The following is a 23,306-nucleotide window of genomic DNA, read 5'->3' on the forward strand; positions in this document are numbered from 1 at the left end:
AATATTTCGGTCAGAAACGACCGAGGACCGTCTGAGGAGGGTGCTTTTAATAAATTGATGTTGAATTGCATACGTTTCATTATTTCAATGAATTAGACATGCTGTTTAATTGCTAACATTTAATTTAACAATTAAAATGGAATCCAGAAAAGATCAAAGGAAAAAAAGTAATTAAAACCATCCATTTCAATTCTGAAGACATCAAAACCATGAGAACTTGAACTCAAATGAATGAATGGAACAAAGTGTTGTACTAATGTTGGCTTCCACCCAAGAGCGGTTATCTTTATAGTGCAAATAAATGTCTTCCCTGTTGTGCCTAATAAATGAGTGTACGCTTCTGGGGGGAGGGGAAGTTGTCAGAAAAGTCAGAAACATGAATTTAACACAATAAATAATGAAGTGCACTGATAAATCATTTATACGAAATACTGCAATATTCCATGAAAAACAAAAAAAACCTAGAATTCTTTTTTTATTTATTTCATGGTGACTTGAAAGCACAACATGAAGTACTGTCCACTGACGGCTCACACTCACAATGCTCCGCCTACTCCCAGCAGTGAGTGAGAGAGAGAGAGAGAGAGAGAGAGAGAGAGAGAGAGAAGCAACCATTTTGTAATTAAAACAACATTAATCCAACATTAAATCAACTAAATAACAACAAATATTTAGGGATCCGAGTGTCCTTCCATGGTTTTTGTCCTCCCCCGTCTGCTGTTGCTGGTCTCTGTCTTTCAGCTTGTTTTGGAGAAACAGGAAGTAGTTAAAAAAGAAAAAACCCAAAGCAAAACAAGGAAGTGCAGGCAGTGTGAGTAGCAGCAGAAGTCTGAGATCAACATGTATTGTGTTACAGCTCTGTGAAAACAGGCCAGTCAGAAAGAATAGAAGTAAAACTAACAAAACAAACGGGGAAAGAGAATAAATCAGCAGCAGCATCACAGCGGATCATACGTCTGCAGCAGAGACAAAGGAAACTGTCCACTCCAGAAAGACAGAGGTAAGACTGAGGATACATGAAGAGAACAGAAGACAATAGCTTTCCTTCTCATGCTGTGAGCTGGAGAGAAACCCGCTGAAGCTAGATGTTAGGAGCGGGAAGCCTTTTGTGTAATCCTCTGTGTGAGGATCCGGAGCGTTGTTGAATGGTTGTGACTCCTGAACTTCCTCATTGTGTGTTTCAGCAAGACTCTACTGTCCTCAGGTTGGTATAGGGGAATGAGAAGTTGCTTTGGATAATAGCATCTGCTAACTGACTTCAGCGAGTCGATCCTGGGACTTTATTACCTTGCCTAACAAAGTACAAAGTCCTAACAGCTATTGTGCTGAATAAAAGCAGTAGTTTCTTTGTAAAAAAAAAAGTCTTGCTGACCACAAATGTTTGAGCAGTGTGTGTGTGTGTGTGTGTGTGTGTGTGTGTGTGTGTGTGTGTGTGTATGCTACATGGCTAACCTGCATGTTGTTGTTTTTCTGAAGCCTGTCTGACAGGGTTAGTTCTGAGTTGACTTAACCAAACAGATCCAAGCAACTTGCAATTCAACATATTCAGCTATAAACCATCTCTATCAACTCAAGGTTTGATCCTGAGGTTATGATTGCTTTAGAAACAACATGTGCACATGGACCTGTGATGTTTACAGCGACTGTGAATATGAGACAGATTCACATCTCTGCAAGAGTCAATGCAAGTGAATTTAAATAGTTTGTCATTTGTATAGGTCCACAACAACACACATTTTGTAATTTTAAAGGCTTTTATGATAACATATTATTTTATTATAACATGATATAATCTGTAAGCTTATTTTATATATTTTTATACGGTATATCAATTATAATTAATAACATACAAATATAATTAATTAAAAAGTTTAGTAATTCATATTTTGATATTAATATTGATTTATTAAGGGTTTGTATACAGATCTTAATTTGCATAAAAAGGTCAGTTTTTTTGGCAAAAGTGACAGAGGCGAGAAAAAAAAAACTCCTTTTAAAGCTAGGGTTGGTAATCCTGTTCAGAAACATTTTTTTTTATACTGGGTGAAATGGTCCTTCTATTCTGATAGTAGTCAATACATTATGTGTTCAGAAAAAGGAATGAAAAAAATCTGACCTCTGTAGCAGCTGTAGGACAGTAAAAACTCTGACCAATCACTGCCATTCGGTGCGAATGTAAAGAACCAATCAGATGCCTTAATGTCTCGTGCCCGAGCACCACTGCGTGCACAGCAGTGATGCGCGGGTCAATGTATAAACAACCCGCACCCGACCGACGTTTTCAACTAACCCGCCCGCAACTCGGACCGAAAAAAAAAAAGAAGAAAATATTGTACCCGACCCGCTTCCTGACCCGCGTTTTTAAAAGTAGCCTAGCTATAGTAAATGCTCATCGCGTCATGGGCCATAGACGGAGGAACTAGGGGTGCACATTTTTCAGAATGCTTTATGATATAGCCTAGTGTTTTGTAATAAAGGCTTGATTTATTCATTTATTTCGTTTCATTTTCTTAACAATTAAGATGCTGCATGTGTTTATCCAGTCTAATCGACGTGTGCGTCTCTCCCCCGACTTTCCCAACAAAAATCCCCCCCGCGCCCTCTCAGAAAATAGGCTACATAAAACTGACATGCGTTTAAAAGTTGCCTATTAAAATGGCACAATGGCATTGCTCAGTTCAACGCGTTGGGAAATCGGGCATTTTGTCCCGCGTCAGCTTTTATTCAAAAGTTAATAACGCTCAACATTCAAAAGGTAAATAAGGATTTCCCGCTGTCATCTCCGACTGAGCTCGTGCGTCATCCTCGCGCATTCAGCCAATAAAGTGTAGACCTATGTATTTCATAGAACATTGTGTCTAGTACTATATAAATTACAAAGGTAAACGACCCGACCGACCGCGACCCGAATATCATAAAAAATGTTTTTGGATGACTCGTAACCGCGGGTAACCGCAGGCACCCACTCATTTTGGATCAACCCGCGCATCACTGGTAGGTACATGCAGCTGACTCCAAATGTGGATGCGCGTTCATGTTTGTGGGGGGGGGCGTAGCTTTGGACGGAGCACTGACAGGAGGGGGCGGAGCTTAGAAGAGGTGCCACTTTCAAATCTGGCTAGCTCTCCAACATTACCTACTCTAGCTTTAATGATAATGGAGAAAACTAACACAACCCAGAGAATGAAGTAGATATGTTACTAAAGTGATTTAACTGTGTTAGGATTGTATGGAAAAGTGCAGTAAGCACTGAATTAAATCTGTAATACTGCCCACTAAAATCAGTCTCGTTCCTTTCAAGTTTCTACGATGCAAAATGGCTAATGACATGAAATCCAGACTGTTGACCGCTCCAGACTCTATGGCCAGTCTTTTTTCAGTCATCAGCTAATTTTCAATTGCTTTTAGCTTTTCAGTTTTATCCCCTTTAAAGATAAATGAAAGGTAAATGTTTGTTTTCCGAGACGGGGCAGTGACTGGATGGTCTTGTTTACATTAAACATATATTACTCTGTACTGTACATAACTTTGTGAGCTCATGGAAACCGTGCAGTGTAAACTTGGCATTAATGCTAATCATTTAAATGCAATTTTGCCCATTTTTAGGCTTCCACCCAGAACTCCCTATCATCCGGTTAGCGTCTCCCCCTGACGGTCATGGATGCCTTAGGAGGAGTCAGGAGCTGTCTGAAGGAGGAGGACCTGCCGCAGATGGACGGCACATGCGACGCGTGTGAACCGGACGAGCCTCAGCCAGCGGTGTGGGTTTGCACTCGCTGTCGCTTCGCCTTCTGCAGCAGCCATGCAGACCAGCATTCCCTGAGCACTGGCCACCCACTGCAGGCGTACTGCGCACCCGAGCCGCAGCCGGAGTGTGTGTGCCCGCCGCCCGACAGCGCAGCACAGGGAGCCTCCGCACCGCATGAGCTTCAGAGCCACACCGGAGCAGGGAAGAGAGAAACTGTGACAGTGGAGAGGCTGAAATGTAAAGAACATGATCAGGAGGGTTCGCTCTACTGTAAACAAGACCAGCGGGTCATCTGTGTGGTGTGTGCTGTGCAGGGAGATCACAGAGAACATGAGATTATCACTCTCAGAGAGGCCTACATGTGGCAGAAGGTCAGTGAACACACACACTCAGTAAATAAAATAAAAAAAGTATCGAAACAAACAAAAAAATCCTCAAATTGAAGACCGGTTTGTTTATTGAAGAAGCCGAGCACAAGTGTGCAGGGAATGAGTCAGTGTTGAAGACAGGCCAGCAGAGGGAGCCGATGCCCTCAGAGAGACAGTGGACAGCAGTGTCGACATGTTCATGGTTTGTTTGTGTTTCAGAGCAGAGAAGGCATCGACCTGCTGGAGCGCACGCAGGAAATATCAGACCGGATCAAGAACAAGTGGATCAGCCCAGACGTGAGTCACGCTCATCACATTATTGCCTCAAGCTTCCACACATGCTGTTGCTGGAATAAAGAAATATTGAGCAAAAAAATATAGATGTCTTTACTCCAGATGAATTCCATCATTAAAAGAGCATTTCAGAGACTCTGACTCTGGACTGCCGTCGTGTGCAACCTCTACTGTAGGTGCCTAGTCTTTTTTTTGACGGACGCCGTGTCCAAAAGCCAGTGTTCTCCTCCTGCTCACAGGCACTGTGTGTGAAATATAGATACAAGATAATTGACAATGTATTTTAAAAGACTAAAACACACAAATATTTTATCCTTGTCATTCATAACGGGACTTTTAAGTGTATTAACTTTGTCAGTAGGCTGCAGCATAACAAAGTAGGAGCAATAAACACAGCTATAAAAACAGTTAAACCGGGCAAAACATAACAATATAGCCAACTTAACCATGGTAAAACCCCACAAATCAAGAAAAAACACGAAAAATCAAGAAAACCTACATGGGACATGCAAATCATGTGGTCTCGCGCATCCAGTCGCTTCTGAAACGCTCCTGGTGTGTGTTGGCACCGGGTGGAGGACGGAGCAAAACCTCGTTGGAGCCGTAATGCGCCGCAGGCGTCAACATTGTAAATAAGGGGTCAGTGTGAATGGTGAAAGTAGCAGTATTTCATAATCGAAGAATAACATGTAGCCAATGTGTCAATAATAAAGTTGGGCTTATACGATCGAATCTTCTGGATCAGGTAAAGACACTAGCTGCTGGATTTTCAACCAAACGATAGGACGGTTATAGTAATAGTCTTGAGGTCAATGTATGACCTAGCATTTCTGTATTAGGAACAGAAAGCATGTTTCATAACTGAAAAATATGGCAGGTGAATGCAATACAACCAACTGCTGCTACTGGTGGTAGAAGAAGGCAAAGCAAATGATATGGACAGAGATATTTAGGAGTCAATTAGGGAAAGGATTTACCTTGAAATCTCAGTACCTCAGCTGCTGTGTTTTAAACGAACTGCAATGTGTTTTGGAGACTACATCCAGCCAGTAATAAATATAATGATCTAGTCCTGTGGTTATGAATGCATGAACAAGCTTGTCTGAATCAGGAACAGACAGTTTTATAACTGAACAATAATCCTTGGGAGAAAGCATTATTTTTCAATCCTGTAGTTGTCTTTGCACTCCAAATAAAAATTTGACTTGTTACTACACCAAATTATCATACATTTATTAAAACTGAACAAAGTGTACTCACACAAACCAATATACTCTATAGCAAACCTCTACTGCTTGGCTGTTGATAGATGGGTGTGGAAGAGCTGGAGCGGTTTGTGAACGATCAGTTTGACGAGCTGCACCGGCTGGTTCGGCTGGAGGAGTGGCGTGTCCTGCACCTGGTGGATCTGAAGGAGGCTTTCCTCACTGCCCAGGCCGCCGAGAAGATCTCTGAGATCAGTGTCCACACGGAGAAGCTTCAGGAGGAGATGGACTCCATCACACAGCAGCTGAGCGACCTGGATCAGATGGAGCAGGACGGGGTGGCGCCGATGTCCCTCGCCCCGCTGTTGGCCACCGGACCAGCACCGGCACCTGAAGCTCTGCTGGAGCCCAGACCACTGGTTAGTCAAGCTTCTCACATCGCACATTATTTCAAAGAAGCTTCACTGAAGAAGAAGAAAAACACAGTAATAATCCATGAAGAGGTTTGGGGCTGGTTAACTAAGATAAGTACATTTATAATACTTTTACACATTTGGCATATGCTTTTATCCAAAGCAACTTACATTGCATTCAAGGTATGAGCTACAGGAGCGCAAGAACAAATCACATTTCAGATATGGAATCGCAGCAGACATATTTGACAGTCAATGCATTGTAATGTTAAAGGACATTGATAAAACTGTGAAAGCAATCATTTATTGTCTATAAGGTCCATCCCATATTGCCTGATGAGGTGGTCAAAGAGGTTTGCTTTGCAGTCTAACTGGTGGTTGTTTTAGTCACTAAGTCCTTAAGATTGAAGGCATAGACGATTTCAGCTTTCTGTTTCTACCAGTACCATCCATTGCTGGATTCATTCATTAGCCGCGTTTCTATCGGAGGAACTTTCCCCAGGAAATAGGGACTTTGGGATTGTACTCGGTGTGTTTCCGCCGCAGTAACTTTCTCCAGGAACTAGGGACTTTGGGGTGGTACTCGTGTGTTTCCACCGCAGAAACTTTCCCCAGGAACTAGGGACTTTGGGGTGGTACTCGTGCTTCCACCGCAGGAACTTTCCCCAGGTACTAGGGACTTTGGAGTGGCACTCGTGTGTTTCCCCCGCAGTAACTTTCCCCAGGAACTAGGGACTTTGGGGTGGCACTCGTGTGTTTCCACCGCAGGAACCAGGGTCTAAATTAAGTTCTGTGTAAATATTTCCCGCTCAGAAAGTCCCTGCTTGCGAGAACCAAAGTTCAGGAACTTTCGGCGGTGGGACTTGGGCACTGAACATGCTGATTGGTGGAGTTCATGCCACATTTTGATTGGTTGACTCCACGCAGCATTTAATTTCAACCACCATGTTGCGGTGCATGCAGTCCTACATCACCCGACGAATTTGCCTAATCTTCGCGGTACTTAAGACTGTGGTGGAAACGCAGAAAGAAACAGGTCTTGGGGGAAAAAGTTCCTGGGACAAATTGTTCCTGGTAATTCCGGAGGAAATGTGGCTATTGACTGCTGTTGTTACTTATCTGTCCATCTACAGCTATCTGCAGTAAAGATCACAGCATTTGGGCTTCTAACATCCTTCTGCACTTCCTGACAAATATTTCAGTAATTGGTAGATTATCCTGCACAACTAGTTACTCATGAAACCTGCCACTGTGGGACTAAGAAATAATGTTGGCTCAAGTAGAGAGAGGGGCAACTCTGGTCCTGGGGATTCACTGTCCTGCAGAGTTTAATCAAACAGATCTGCCTGTGTTTGTAAGTCAGTTTTTATAAAAGCATCTGCTGAATGGATAAATGTAAGTGTAGCAAGCAACCAACGGTAACAGTCTCTCCAGAAACCACTGGTTGAAATCAAGAAGTCCTTGAGAAAGTAAGGTTTTAGATAAGGGCTGACATGTTCTATCACACGATGGGCATGACCTAAAGCTTCTGTATGGAGATATACTGTATGCCAACTATAACACTACCATACTTTGGAAACTGTCAACACGTCATCATGATTGCAGAACTGATATATATATATATTTTGATTATTGAAGGCAGCTCTACTAGTCTCACAGCCACTGACAGTCGTGACACGCAGGTGTATGATATAGCAGAAGAACAGAGATTTCAAATGAATAACTTCTTTTCTTTGCTCTGTTTTTCAGATTCCTGATTTGAGACTAAGGTAAGGGATTTGAAATGATCTGTTGTTTCAGTAACTGCCAGGTACTCTTATTAATTACTATTTTAAATAATAAACTGGTCCTTGATGCTGATTGTAAATAGCCGTGGTTTGTTTACAATATACCAATAGCTGAACATTATTTGGTTGCATACTAACTGTGGAGTGATTGACGACAGTTACAGTGGATGTGGCCGGGGCTGGATGCAGGCTTTAAGAAATACTGAGGTCCCAAATTTTAGTTTCTCAAATGATGTACTCAGAACTTCCCCTCCAGATCCTGGGGAACACCAGAGATACTTCCCACTCCAGAGAAGAGGATTTTCTCAGGGAGTCAGAACGGCTTGGCAACAGAGGAGACACAGGCAGTGTATAAGACTGCATACTATTATCTCATCAGAGTCCACAGGATTGACAATCCGATAAGTCAGTCCCGGTTCCCCACATGAATCCATGACTTGTATAATAACGGCATTATGTGGCACCCACAAATCAACATCTAGATTATAAAATCTGATAAAAGTGTGCATCTGGTAAAAGCGTAGATGTACCACTTTTAAAACAGTGCCCTGTGTCACTATTACTTCTGTATATTTAATTGGGATTTTGTGACCTCCAAGTTTTAAATTCCTGTGCGGGATTCAGTATTTGGTCAATGTTTGAATGTAAATGTATAATTCATGAGTCTTCCTTCCTCTTACAGAGCAGCCAATCAGAGGAGGGATGCGGAAGATGCTTCAGGAGATGAAGAGAGGGGAGATGCACATATTGGACATACACCCTAAAACTAATGGCCATTCCGTCGGCTTCTCTGTCTTTCTCCCTTCATACCAAACTTATCGGGATGAAAAACTTTGACTATCGCTGAATGTAACTGTGCATATCATATTTCTTTAGTCTTAACCGCTTATTTCAAAGTTGTTTTGTCTTGAACCAATTTCTTTCTTTTTATAAAACAAAGTTAATAAAACAAAATGGAATTCCTGGAAAGACAGGAAGAAAGCAGAAACACTACATTCAACTGATTTGTATTTTTTTATTTAATTTTTTTTTAAAGAAAAAAAATTCTTTTTTGTTAGATTCCACACTGGTTTGATAGTTTGATTCATGAAATACAGTCTCTTACCTTCACATCATCATGCTATACTTTGATTCTATTCGAGAGGATAGCGTAGAGGATTACATATTTGGTCTAGCTGTTCATTGTTTGATGCATTGTTTCTAGTTCATTTGTTGGCTACCTTTTCTTTATCAGAATGAAATGTACATTTTCCTCGCCTCGGTCACTGATTCCCAGTATACCAATATATTTCAACCCTGTTTGTAACCTGCTGGAAAACCATTTCTTGTGTTTGGATATCAATATGTTGGGTCTGGAATCGGCTTGTGTACATTTTCCTCACTCGTTTTAAATATATATTTAGCTTTTTTTTCAGTTCTCTTAGCATTTTTCTGAATTAGTAGATCTCTTTTTGATAACTAAACAATGCTTTGCTTTGGGAAAACATGAGGTTATATATTTGATAATGGTCAGTGTTGGGGAAAGTTACTTTTATAAGTAATGAATTCCTGAATACTGCGTTACTTCCTAAAAGTTTTAGTTACTTTTTTATGTTTATTTTATTTCGTTGCTTTTTGTGGAAAGTAATGCACTATGTTACTTATGCATTACTTTTTCTCACCTTGGCTTGCTTGTTTTTTAATAAGAAAAAAAGTTCTATTTTTGGCAGCAAATGTAAAGGCCAGGTCACACCAAAGGGGAAATGAATAAGCCTCAGACTGAAGGAAACGCAAATTCACAGCTGTACAGCCCTGCCGCTCAAACAAACGTCTCGGTTCTGCCATTCTGGACCACAGAAGAACAGGATGCAGGAGAAGAAAGTTTAACACTCTTACTTTTGCTATAATAATAATAAAAACTTACACTCAAATGTGATGTTTATCTAAAGTCTTATTTGAGTCTTATTTATCATTTTTGCTTATTTGAAGTTGATTTGGATCATCGAAGGTCAGCAGGTTAGTAGACATTGGTTAATAAAGCGAGATTAAATACTGCACTTACGATTCTCTCATGGGGACAGGAGAGCTGTCAGTCAATACATGGGAAAACAAAGTAACTTGTGTTACTTATTTGAATATTTTGTGTAAAATATTTTTATATCTTGTATAAAAGTGTGTTACTTGAAAATAAGTAATATAATTTACGTAAACCCCATATGGTCTTTGACATTAGGAATACAGTGACCTCTGTATCAGTAAAATGTTTGGCTAACAAGAGATTTTAACTATTGCTCACTTATGGGGTCCATGAATGTGAGTTAAACTCAGAAAAAGCAGTCTGGAAAGATTCAGTTCCCTTTCAGTTCGGTCACGTTCAACGTGAGTCGGACGTACTGTACTGATTGGAATCATGCTTCGAGTCATCTTCAAGTATTGATAAAACGAGCTAATGCACATTGGCGTGCGAGATCCGCTGATCGTTGTCAATGTCTCTGAAGAGTGTTGAGTGTTTTCAACGAGCGAGTGTGTCGGTGCTTCTTCTGGAATTCGCATACATCCGTCAGGGTGGAGTACCCATTCCTATGCCACGCTCTAGCACCCCTTTTGGCCAACCCTAGAAGAGAGCTACTGCGCCGTGTGGGATGGGTGATCTGAGGATTACTGTGAGGGCTTCCTCACCCGGTAACTAGTCCCGTGGGCCCCTCTCTCCTCTGTCACACCGGTGGAGCTTCCGATCGAACAAGCTGGTCCCTCTGTAGTGGACCGACCAGTCATTTAATTCGGAGCTCCTCCTGAGGACAGGATGTCGATCGCTGCATCGGAAGGGTAGCTGGACTCTGGAGATGACGACTCAGCTGCGTTACCTCCTTCTGGGAGAGTAGCGCTGCCTGAGCCGGATCCAGAAATGTCTGCTATGCTAGAACAGGCCACCGAGACGGTCGGGTTTGCATGGAACCTTCCACTGTGTCTCGAACCGTCTCGGTTGGATGATTGGTTTCTCAGGGCGGGCCGTGCTGCCCCAGTGCCATTCTTTCCCGAAGTGCATGAGGAGGTCGTGGACGGCACCTTTTTCTGCCCGAAACTGGCTGAGTACCTCCTCCCCCCTCACTACCCTTGATGGAGGATGGGCTAAGGGATACGTGGCTATCCCTCCAGGGGAACGGTCTGTCGCGATGCAGTTGTGTCCAACGACCGCTACCTCTTGGAAGGGTGATCCGGGTCTCCCATTAAAGGCCTGTAAGTTCTCGTCCGTTCTCACAGGCAAGGCTTACAGAGCCTGTGGGCAAGCCGCTTCCTCCCTGCATGCCATGGCGTTGCTGCGGTCCGCTGCTGCCCACACCCGTCTGCCGGTGGTAAATCCTCCGCCTGCTCGTCACCGAGGGACTCCCCCCTGCCGCTGCCTCCGCTTCCACTAAGACACTGCAGCAGCCTCCACCCAGGCCTCAGTGTGGAGCCGGCCGCAGGCAGACCGCCCAGCACGTCTCAGCCACTGCTAGGCCCCGTGGCAAGCGCAAGCTCAAGCGGCCTTAAGACGGGCTACCCAGGGATGGAGGAACGAGCTCTTCGGGAGATGGTGACCGCACCAGGGCCGGGTGGAGAATCTTTGTTTTCTTTCAGTTTCGCTCTCCGGAGTCCACATTTTCAAAAAAAGAGCAAATTCCTCAGTTCCTGGGTCCCAAGGGGGCCAGACTGGTGGTGTGCGACCCTGTAAAGCTTTGACACCCTCAGCCTCCTCTTGTATCGCCAGCCGGCAGACAGGTGCGGTTCGAGGACCCAATAATGCCTTCTTACACACCCCCTGCCGACCTGTGGAGACAGGTAGTTGTTGCACCGCACACTCAGACCTTGCTTCGGGCCTTCCGAGACGGGTCCCTGTCTTCCACCTCGCTGCCCCACCCTGGGTACATCTGTGGTGCCCCTGGTCCCCCTGGCTCAGTTTGTGGAAGCCTGGAAAGCGCTTCCCAGTCTGTCCAGCTGGCTCCTCCGTACCATTAGACTCGGCTATACGATTCAGTTCCTCTGGCACCCGCCCAGGTACAGGGGTGTTCACTTCACTTGGGTGTTGAGCGAACGGGCCCCTGTTTTCGGACCCCCGCAATACAGTAAAAGATCCCAGAGTGCAGCCCATGAAAAATGGGGGCAAAAACAAAAGTGTTGCATTTAGAATTTTGTTCAGTATATTTTTCAAAGCATTTATTAATCTTGTAAGATTCGTTACTAAAAATTTAATTGTTCACTGTTTGTTCAAAAATTTGTTATAATAATTCGTTACATTTATATACATGGATTTCTCGGCAACGTCATCACTGCTTGCGCACGCAACCAAGAGGCAGAAAAATACGTGTTTCGTGTAGTTGGCTAGTATTGGCAGTGTTGTCTGTTAGTCAAAATGGAGTTGTTGCGTGGTTAATTATACCTACAGAGCCAGTGCTGGGTGCCTGATGTTTAACATACCTAGGGGGAAGCATGTTTTTGCCACAAAAAAAAACTAGTATATTTTTCTCTAGTATACACACTTGGTGTCTGAATTAGATAGTTGTATATATCAGGACATTCAATTGCTGGCCATTTCTTGTCATCCACAATCCACAGATCGTCATGTATTGCGTAGGGATCTGGCAAGTTCTGACCATTGCTGAGAGTACGTTTTTTAATATAATCGGCACTTATTCCCACATAATCCATGGTCAAATCTTTGATTTACGGTACAATATTTCGTGTATGTGTGCAGGTGTGCAGTCATGAAATGTGGCAGGTCGTAAAGTAACTTACACAAGCTTAAAGGGCAACTATTATGGAATTTTGAATTTTACCTTTCATGTAGTGTGTAACATAGATCTAAGTGAACAAAAACATCCTGCAAAGTTTGAAATATGAAAGTGCACCGTATATAAAGTTATTGTCTTTCAAAAGTAAGAGTCGACTCGGAGTCATTTTTATGAATCGTTAGAAGACCGAAGCTTTTTCTCTGACTAGATGACGTCAACTTGTCATGTTATTTGAATACGATACGCCCACTTATTGCGCTCCAAGGCCAGGGAAAACTTGAATACGTCATGGCGACGAGACGCTGTGTTCTGAAGTGCGGCTCAAAAGCCAACTTTTTTCATCTGCCCAAGGAGGATCATTTGAAGACTAAGTGGCTACAATTCATATAACTATACCACAGAAGTATAGTCCGAGCCTTGTGCTTTGCTCGCGCCATTTTGAAGACGATTGCTTTACCAACTTAAATGCAATCAAACTTGGATTCGCGAGCCGGCTGATATTGAAGGAAGGTTCAGTTCCAAGTGTATTTGCATCAGCTTCCTCCTCCGTATCACAACCTGTAAGTGTTATTAATAATTGTTGCTTTTATGTTTTATGTAGCATGCTTAATTATTATTTTGTTTGTTGTGTAAGCACCGTTTAGCTTCTAGGTCTTCAATGACAATTGTATTGAGATATGTGAAGTGTTTGTCGTTGTTTTCGGAGTTGTCTTAAAGAATAGATTAATACCTCGTAACGTAGCTGCATTTTTTTATTATTTTTTTTTAACGTTATGTTTATGCATCGGGCTAATGCAAACAAAGACTGATTGTGCTTTTACAATATGAACTCTGGGCTATGCTCGCACAATCTCTGCACAGAGTATACCAATCACAACTGACTGGGTCATCTGACCAATCAACGCAGATTAGCGTCGCGCAAAGGAGGGGTTTGGAAAAATTAGTCGATGAACGAATCATTTGGGAGACGGTGAGCAAATCAGGTAAAAATAAATGCATATTATACGACAACAAAAGTGTTTTTTGTCATTGCATGCATGTAAAACTGTTGTTGGGGACTCCCACAACAACATTAGGAACATTTTAAATGTCATAATAGGTGCCCTTTAATGTAACTTGTATCAAAGCAAATTCGGGCTGTCCAGTAAATGCTGCCCTGCTAACATTGGCAATTACATTACTAGCCTAACATGATAATTCATACATATATCACAGTAACACTGCAAAATTAAAGACAGACAAACAGACCCAACTAAAATCACGTTTTATTGAGTCAGCAGTTATATACAAACAATAAGGAAAGGTTGTTGCAGTAGCGGACCAGCTCACGAGTCTGGCTTTCTGCCTCTCGTATGCGCACACACCCTGTCATGTCAGGAAACGTACTCGGTTACCTAACGTAACCTCGGTTCTCTCTAGAAGAGGGAACGAGTACTGCGTACTGAAAGTACGCACCGGGTAAAGTCTCTTTGCTCGAGATATTGAAGCCAAAAATGTATCCTTAAAATTTTTTACATTGTCAACGCAGTGCAGCAGCAGTCAGACCTAGAGCGGGCTATCTCGCGCGCTCATTGCCTGCTCCGCGGCAACTGCTGCAGCCTAACACTGAGCTCCTGGCGTGACGTCACAGCCCGCCAAAATGGGAGTGGCTTAGCGTATGAAAGAAAGCCTGAGGCTGCAAAACAGTGTTTTTCATCGCATAAAGCGAAATGAGCTCGTTGCGCGACACGGCAGGGAACGCAGTACTCGTTCCCTCTTCTAGAGAGAACCGAGGTTACGTTAGGTAACCGAGTACGTTCTCTTACGAGAGGTTCTCTCGTACTGCGTACTGAAAGTACGCACCGGGAACCCCTGGTCAACGCCGTGTGCGCTAAGCAGTCACTACATGAGTCCCAGGGGGGAACGCCCCAGGGGACATAGATAAGTGAGAAATAGGCGGCCAACAGAGTGGGCTCGCACATGTAACATAAGCACTTTATAAGGGGATACACATACAGAGCGGCACCGCCGGTCTTATATTGAACACATCTACCCTTGTAGCGCAGTTCACAGAGTAAGTCGTTTAGGACTTTTTTAGACTGAAAGAAGTCTAGCCTGCAGGGCGGGGACTTCTAGGTTGTAAAACCTAACAAATGTAGACGGGGAGGCCCAGCCTGCCGCCGTACAAATGTCATGAATAGAAATCCCGCTGGACCAAGCCCACGAAGAGGCCATGCCTCTGGTGGAGTGAGCTCTAACGCCCAAGGGGCATTGCAGGTCTTTCGACGCGTAAGCCGCAGCAATAGCGTCTACTATCCATCTGGATAGGCTGTGTTTCGAGGCGGCGAGACCCTTGGTGCGCCCACCGAACGAAACAAAAAGCTGCTCCGAGCGCCTGAAGGCGGCGGAGCGCGTGACGTAAATTCTCAGCGCTCTGACAGGGCAAAGGAGGTTCGCATCGACCTCGTTGTCTGATGCCGGCAAAGCTGAGAGTGAAATAATCTGCGCTCTGAACGGGGTGCCGATCGCTTTGGGGACATAGCCATGTCTCGGTTTAAGGACGACTTTAGAGTCATTAGGTCCAAACTCGAGGCACGCAGCGCTCACAGAGAGCGCGTGTAAGTCACCCACACGTTTAACTGATGCCAGAGCAATCAGAAACGCGGTTTTGAACGCGAGATACTTCAGATCCACAGAGTGTAACGGTTTAAAGGGATGTGCTTTCAGGGCCTCTAAGACCAAGGAAAGATCCCAGATAGGAACCGAGGGGGGCCGTGGGGGATTCATCCTCCTGGCTCCTCTAAGGAAGCGGATGATGAGCTCATTCCTTCCTATCGCCTGGCCGCGCGTCGACTCGGCGAACGCTGCGATGGCCGCGACATATACTTTGAGCGTGGAGGGGGACCTGCCCCTGTCCAACAGCTCTTGAAGGAAGCAGAGCACCCACGAAACTCCGCACGTTTGTGGTTCTAGGCTTTTTTCCGTGCACCACTTGGTAAACACAGACCATTTAGACGCATAAAGCCGCCTGGTAGAGGGGGCTCTAGACTGCGTGATCGTGTTCACGACCCCTTCTGGCAAAGCAACGGGTACCCGTTGATTATCCATGCGTGCAGAGACCATCGCTCTGGATGAGGATGCCAAATCGACCCGCCGGCTTGGGAAAGGAGGTCTTTTCTCACCGGGATCGGCCATGGGGCTGAGTCTGACAGCCGCACCAACTCCGAGAACCACGTCTGGTTCTCCCATCGGGGGGCTATGAGGAGCACCGAATGACGCATTTCCCTGATTCTCTTGATTACCTGTGGTAACATCGAGACCGGAGGGAACGCGTATAATGGGCATCTGGGCCATGTCTGGGCCAGAGCGTCCTTGTTCTTTGAAAAGAACCTTGGGCAATGGGCGTTGTCTGTTGACGCAAATAGGTCGACTTTCGCCTCGCCAAAGCGGTGCCACAATAACTGGACTGACTGAGGGTGCAAGGACAGTCTGTCCGGTCCGTCGTTCAGGCGTCCTAGCACATGCGCGGCTCTGAGCGAGCGCAAGTGGTGCTGAGCCCAGACGAGGAGGCGTTCCGCCAGATCGCAGAGAGTCCTGGTTCTGACACCGCCCTGGCGGTTCACGTATGATACCACAGACATATTGTCCGTTCAAACTAGTACGTGGTGGCCCCGCAGAAATGGGAGGAAGTGTTTCACAGTGTACTCGACCGCTATCATCTCCAGACAGTTTATATGGAGGAGCTTCTCCGTGTCTGACCAGAGGCCAAAGACCGGTCTGCCCTTGAATATCCCGCCCCAACCTAGGTTGGAGGCGTCCGTCGAGATAACCTTCCGGTACGAGACAGTTCCCATCGTCACTCCCCACTGATACCAGTCGGTCACTAACCAGGGCTGCAGAGCTGAAACGCAGCTCTGAGTCACTCTGATTCGGAAACCGCCGGAAGCCCAGGCTCGGTGATGTACACGAGCGTTGAGCCATAGTTGCAGAGGGCGCATACGCAATAGACCTAGCCGGAGCACTGCTGCGGCTGAAGCCATAAAGCCCAGCATTCTCTGAAACGTTTTCAGGGGGAAAACAAAGTAGACTTTGTCGAAAGCGCGGCCGACAAGGGCTGAAGTGGTCCTGCAGGCTTTAGACGGGAGGGCAGACTTTGAGCGCCATTTTGGAGATGGCGGGCAAAGGTGCACTGCGACCGCATCTTCCACTGGGGGAATCCGGCTGTAGCCTTTTTCGACGGCTCCGTCCACTTGGGAGAGAGTCGAAGAAGCAGGGGAGCGGAGTCTCGCGGAGAATGGAGTTTTCCACGATTTAGAGAGCTCGGTGTGGAGCTCTGGCAGGAAGGGTGCTGACCTAGAGGCGGGCGCTAGGCGGCGGCTAGGAAGGAAGCACCCGTCAAGCCTGTTGGGCGCGGGCGCCTCTGGCGGAGACCAATCCAGGCCTAGCTGGTCGACGGCCATTGTGAGGAGGCGGATGAGTTCGGCGTCCACGTTAGACCGAGCCTTGCCAGGTTCCTGAGTCGAAGAGGCGGTGGAGTGTGTGGATCCAGACCACTCTTCACTGTCCGACGCCAGGAGAGAGCAGCTGTCGATGGCGTCGTCCCCCGCCTCATCCCCTATGTCGACGGCAGTGAGGGCCGAAGCCGGCATCTGCGCGTCGGGAAGGGGGGGGCGGTGAAGTGGAACGCGAAGCTCGAGGGGAAGGTTCCGGCGAGCGTTCGCGAGCGACGAGCTCCGGGAGTCTCTGGGCACGGCGCTTCTTCTTTCGCGGGCCACTGGAGAGAGGCGGAGCGACAGCTTCGGCGTTGAATAATGCAAGTCGAGCCCGCAGGGTCGAAATTGCCATCTCATCGCATTCGGCGCAGCCAACCGTCGAGAGAGCGATGGCTGCGTGGTCCCGGCCCAGGCAGAGAGCGCAGATCACGTGGCGGTCTCCGTCGCTGAGCGCGGTTCGGCATGAACCGCAGGAAAATCGAGGCATTTTTGTACAAACGCCTCGCTCTTTTAGGACGTGAGTCGCGGCGGCGAGCTCACGGAGAGTTAGCTTTAGAAAGGATACTTTGTCGCCGGATAGCGTAGCTGGCACGGACGGCTGAAGGTGGCGAAGACGGCCGGCTTCCTCAGGCGCTGTCCTAAGCTGGCTGGTCGCTGGATTCGACGGCGGCGGCTTCTCTCAGAGGTCAGCGTAGCATAGAGCGTCGCTGAAGAGATGAAAATCACTGTTTTGCAGCCTCGAGCTTTCTTTTATACGCTAAGCCACTCCCATTTTGGCGGGCTGTGACGCGTGAGGGCGCGACGTCACGCCAGGAGCTCAGTGGTAGGCTGCAGCAGTTGCCGCGGAGCAGCCAATGAGCGCGCGAGATAGCCCGCTCTAGGTCTGACTGCTGCTGCACTGCGTTGACAATGTATACACATTTAAGGATAAATTTTTGGCTTCAATATCTCGAGCAAAGAGACTTTACCCGGTGCGTACTTTCAGTACGCAGTACGAGAGAACCTCTCGTAAGAGAACCCGTGTATATCGGTTTTCTGGGTACTCAAAGCGCTTTACATAGAGGGGGGAATCTCCTCAGAAAAATAGTAATACTATTTACTATTATATAATAGTAATAATAATATTATAGAAAAATACTCCTTAGTGTATAATTTATAATACTAGATTCTCAAGATTTCGAGGCCTACGATGAGCTTCTAAAAGTGTTGAAAAAGAAAAAGTGTTGAAAAAGAGCTTGAAAATGTTTTTCAGAATATTATATATACATTTAATTTATAAAATAAAAAACAATAACATGTCAAAGTGATTGATAAAAAACAATAATGTCATTCATAGGAAATAATGTTAATGCTAGCATATGCAAGCTATTAGCACTAAAAGTAATTTGCTTGTTATAGCGCCACCTTGTGGCCTATTTGAATAAAATTGAGTATCTATCTAGCCTCACTTCATGTCATTTTTTTAAATTATGTGACGTGCAGCTCTGCAGATGAATATTATTCAAGTCAAATGACATTTACTTCTATAGCCCATGCAATACAGACTGATTCAAATCAGCTTCAGAAGAAGCAGATTCAACAAATGTTAATGTTGAAAAATTCAATTAAACAAATTAAATGTAAGTCTACAAAAGACAATAGTGTTTTTTTTTGTCATTTTTATCTACATAATGTATGGTTTTATGTTATAAGAATATTTTTTTTGTGTTGAAGTCTATAGACCCCAGGAAGAATAGCTACTGCTTTTGCAGCAGCTAATGGGGATCTTAATAAACTAAACTAAACTAAACTAAACAATAGTGTCATTATTAAGCGCAATCAGTTCACTGTTGATTCAGTTTAGTTCAATAACAGTGTGTGTGTGTTTGAGTGAGAGAGAGAGAGAGAGAGAGAGAGAGAGAGAGAGAGAGAGAGAGAGAGAGAGTGTGTGTGTGTGTGTGTGTGTGTGTGTGTTTTGCCAACGGTGTCTATAATATAGAAGTTTCAGCCTACCTTACATTTGCTTTCAGTTTTTTCTAATAATGTGCATGTTTAATTATTAATGTTATTTTATCGTGCTACATTATTGCTTATATGTTTAATTGTTATCACTTTCATTATTATTATTATTATGTATATTCATGTTTATGTTACTGTTTATTTTATGGAAAACCACAAACAAAAATACAAACACAACCACAGTCGGTTGAGTGGTGACAATAAATGGGTTATTCCCTGCATCAAATGTAATTATGATAAAGCCTATAGTCCAACAAAATACCCAGTCTGTGGCTTGAAATGTACTGTACTAATATCATTTTATGCCAAAAATACAAACCCATTAATTTAATTGTATATATCCATATAATGATGACAAGGAATGAAGGGGTTTTACCTCTGAATGAATTCCAGAGTGCAGACTGCCTCATCTTGATATTGAAGGCTGAAGATATACAGTAGTAAATTGCAAACACAGCAAGTCCCGTTGCAAATGTTGGAGTGATGCCCTCAGAGATTACCCGGCCCTCGTCATCCAGGTGATCATCCAAACTTTAATTGTGACTTGCCCTGTTGGACCTGAAACTTCAAGTCATAGCAACATGGGTAACAATTTTATTTTTACAGGTCTAGGGGAGTTCTACTGCAAATGTCTAAAAAGTAGTATGAACCCTTTTGTGACTCCAGAGGAAACTGCACATAATATGATAAATTGCCTCCAGTGATGTCACTCAGTGGTCAAGTTGCATTGTGGATAATGTAGGCACCAGGTTTTGAAAAGGAAGAATAATATTTGGAATAAAAAAAGGTAATATTTCTGTTTCTGCTGTACTGCTTTTAACACGTTCAACAGTGTCTTAGTAGGGCAAAGAAGACAAGTGAAATACTTTTATAACCTTGCACCTACTTTACCCATAATGCAATTTAGCAACTGTGTGACAACATGGAGGTAATTTATCAGCTTACATGCAGCTTCTTCTGAGCCACAAAGTAATTTACACTACTGTTTTCACATGTAGTACTCCCCAAAACTAGTACACACATTAGGTGTCTGGACATAATTCACAATTCCGGTATTTAACACTTTGAGTGTATTTTGTAGTTTGTTTTGGATGAACAAGAGTGGTGGACAAAGAAATTTTGACAATGGTTCCTGTCTCGACTTTTTGACTAGTTTAGAATTGCCCATGACCGCTTTATAATGGGAGTCTATGGTCATGCAGAAACATGTCCTTAAAACAACCCTTAACTTTCGTTTTCAGAACTGTGCAACTCACCGAGTGGTTAGTGGTGTTCGTTGATGATTAAAAACAAATATATTGGCGCAATGTATGATTTCAATCTGTTTATTTTCTATAGTGGAACTATTTTTTCAGATACCTCACAACCGCATATAAACTTCCGCTCTTCTGTATATTCAGGTTTGAAACGGTATCCTTGACCGTCAAACTCAAAATCGAGCGGGTCCTCCAGAATCCACATTTCATAACCAATTTTAGATGTAATGATTTTTTTGTTTGTTTATTTTGCTAACTTACTCCGGAAACACAGTTGCTCTGCTCACGCTAGCCTTCTGAGAGACAGAGAACCGAGCGAAAAGACCATAAAAGACTACAACCAAATGTAAACAGCCGCCTTTCCGTTTCCGGTAGCGCAGTAATATCAACGAGCAATGAGTCCTCCAACGGAAATCAATGGGATTTTGCAAAATGCCAAATAAAACACGACAGAATCTGTATTTCGCTACGCTACTTGTTTTGGAACATCAACGAACACCACTAACCACTCGGTAAGTTGCACAGTTTTGAAAACGAAAGTTAAGGGTTGTTTTAAGGACATGTTTGTGCATGGCCATAGACTCCCATTATAAGCGGTCCCAGCGGTCATGGGCAATTCTAAAAAGTCGAGACAGGAACCATTGTCAAAATGTTTTTGTCCACCACTCTTGTTCATCCAAAACAAACTACAAAATACACTCAAAGTGTTAAATACCGGAATTATCCTTTAAGACTGGTGGAGTCACCCTTTAAAACACAGGCTGAGAAAGAAAAAAGAAAACTTACATCTGTAAGAAGGATCAGCCCGGTTAGGTCCTCTCCAAAGTGTGCCATGAGCAGCTTAACAACACGAGGTGCCATCTCATTATCTTCACCATTAGAGAGGATATCCTTGACATCTTTGTTGGTAGGTTTTCCCCTGAAGTATTCTGTGATGGCTCTTCCACATTCCTCCATACTGAGTTCCAAGCTACGAAGCACATCAACTCAAAATGTGCGTATATATATATACCTTGGCGTGAAAAGAAAAGGCCGGAAGTGTATTATGGTGACGTTGTAGAGAGAATGTGAGCTCCATTCGATTTTTAACTTCTGCTCTTTCTGCCCCACCTGCACCCTCCTGTCTGTAGATCTCCTCCAGTCTCTGGCGGTGCTGCTCCACAGCGACATCAGTTTCTTCTGGGGGAGCTCTGGCTGAAATCGTGTACATCCATGTGTCAGTTGGACCCCTCTTGCCTGTAGAGGATCGGTGGCATGAGAAGCTTCCGTCACGGTTCACATTCTCAATGCGGTTTTGAATTAAAAGTGATGCATAACCTCTACACAGAAGTGACCCATCTGGTGCAATATCAGCAAAACTCTGGGTGCTGCCTGATGATATTCCGAACCACAGTTAGGCACTGTACGCGAGTGGCGTTAGCTTCATACCTTGTCATTTCATCCGCGAGTACTCGTACCATCTGGCGTCGCTCCACTGGTTTAGGTCTCTAGCCATTGCAGAACGAATTTCCTGTGGCATTTGTTCCAAGGGACCTGTAATGTTTCTGGCCGTGTTTTCAGTATCTGAGATGTGGAAGGTCTGTTGCTTGGCTCGCTGTTTCTTGCCCGGCTTGAACATGATGAAATGGCCGATAGCTGTGATGAGCTAGAATTAGGCGGAGTGCATAATGTTGGTGATGAAGACCCAGACACCGACCAATCACTACTCGTGAGTGGTGACGAAGTTGGAATGACTTGAAGATCCAATGTAACTGTCTCGGTTTCTGAAAAAAAGAATTAGGGCACATAACTAATAAGCTGTATCACAGTCACTGCAGACATTTGGGCCAAAGTCTACTTAATATTTAAAAAGTTTAAAGGTGCATTATGTAGTTTTAGAAAAAATAAATTCCACAACTGAATAAACATTACCTAATTTGAATGCATCCAGGAGTTTTCTGCGCTGGATATCAGGTAACAGATCAGCAATGTCTTCCTGTTGTACGTATTTTAAGTCTTCTTTTGACTCCAAGCCGGACCTCTGAAGTTTCGATATTTGTTTGCCACTGGGTCTCTTCAGACAGATTTGGTAAGGTTTTGCAGATGATCTCTTTGATTTCTTCACTCATGTTCGCCATAATTCTGGACTAGAGGGAAAGAATGGCGAAGAATTATCAGTGGTGTGCCATGGACAGTGTACTCAGGCAAGGGATAGTAATCTGCAGATTCTCCTGATTAATACAACAGTAGCTTCTCTGCATCAGTGAGGCTGTAATCACCCATACACAGGGTACTTTTCAGCAATAAAATATACTGCTGAATTCTTATGAACAAGAACCACTTTGATTTTTCCAGTGACAAGCCCCTCATCATCATCATCATCAATCACAATGATCATGTTCTTTCTGTATTGTTTCCCCTTCACAGTCACTTCATTGTCTATCAGAGTGTTTGTGGACTCAAAATTGTGATGTGCAACTGCTTCTATGATTACATCATTGTAGTCATCTGAGAAAAACGGTGTGTCCCTCTCCACTGAAGAAGGTACCAGCACTCATTCTGCGCAATTTTCTCAAACACTGCTTAAAATATGTGACTTTGCTCTTAAATCTTAAAGTCGAATAAGTTGCCCAAACTGGATAATGAGCTCAGGATAATGACTGACATAATGATGTTTGGGCTTAAGTGGGTTGTCAGGAAAGGTTTGTATTCGGCAATGCAAATATTCATCAATCAGAACTCTTAGGTAGTCTATCTGGCCATTTGAAATTGTAGGTGCACAACTGAGGTCCACAACTTCTCTAAGTTGCAAAACCAACTGCCATACTTTGTTGTCACCTGGATTTTTTACTTTGTCTCCAATGAAAACGGGCAACATTCTCAGCAAACACCAATTCTGCACAGCATGTCCCCCAAGTTTTCCACCATCTGGATTAACCTCACACGGTTTGTCAGTAGCATCCCTACCGAGATACTTGAACTGATTTATTCGTCGATTCAACTCAAGATAGCTAAACATTTTATCCACCTTAACAAGA

At 44.1% G+C, this 23,306-nt stretch overlaps 1 protein-coding gene across 2 annotated transcripts; it reads left to right on the top strand.

Moving 5' to 3' along the window:
• Window positions 1-524: 524 nt before the first annotated feature.
• On the top strand, window positions 525-9,810 carry trim44 (tripartite motif containing 44). 2 transcript variants are annotated; one of them, XM_079604407.1, is made up of 7 exons: window positions 560-1,000; window positions 3,607-4,119; window positions 4,336-4,413; window positions 5,720-6,034; window positions 7,778-7,797; window positions 8,072-8,220; window positions 8,498-9,810. In XM_079604407.1, exons 2-7 carry the CDS (start codon window positions 3,658-3,660, stop codon window positions 8,650-8,652), a joined length of 1,179 nt encoding a protein of 392 aa, XP_079460533.1. In that variant the 5' UTR covers window positions 560-1,000; window positions 3,607-3,657; the 3' UTR covers window positions 8,653-9,810. The 2 variants fall into 2 exon arrangements, with proteins under 2 accessions (XP_079460534.1, XP_079460533.1); XM_079604408.1 differs by lacking the exon at window positions 8,072-8,220 and having other exon boundaries at window positions 525-1,000; window positions 8,498-9,745.
• Window positions 9,811-23,306: the final 13,496 nt, after the last annotated feature.

This window comes from Phoxinus phoxinus (assembly GCF_949152265.1).
Source record: "Phoxinus phoxinus genome assembly, chromosome: 25".
NCBI lineage: Eukaryota > Metazoa > Chordata > Actinopteri > Cypriniformes > Leuciscidae > Phoxinus > Phoxinus phoxinus.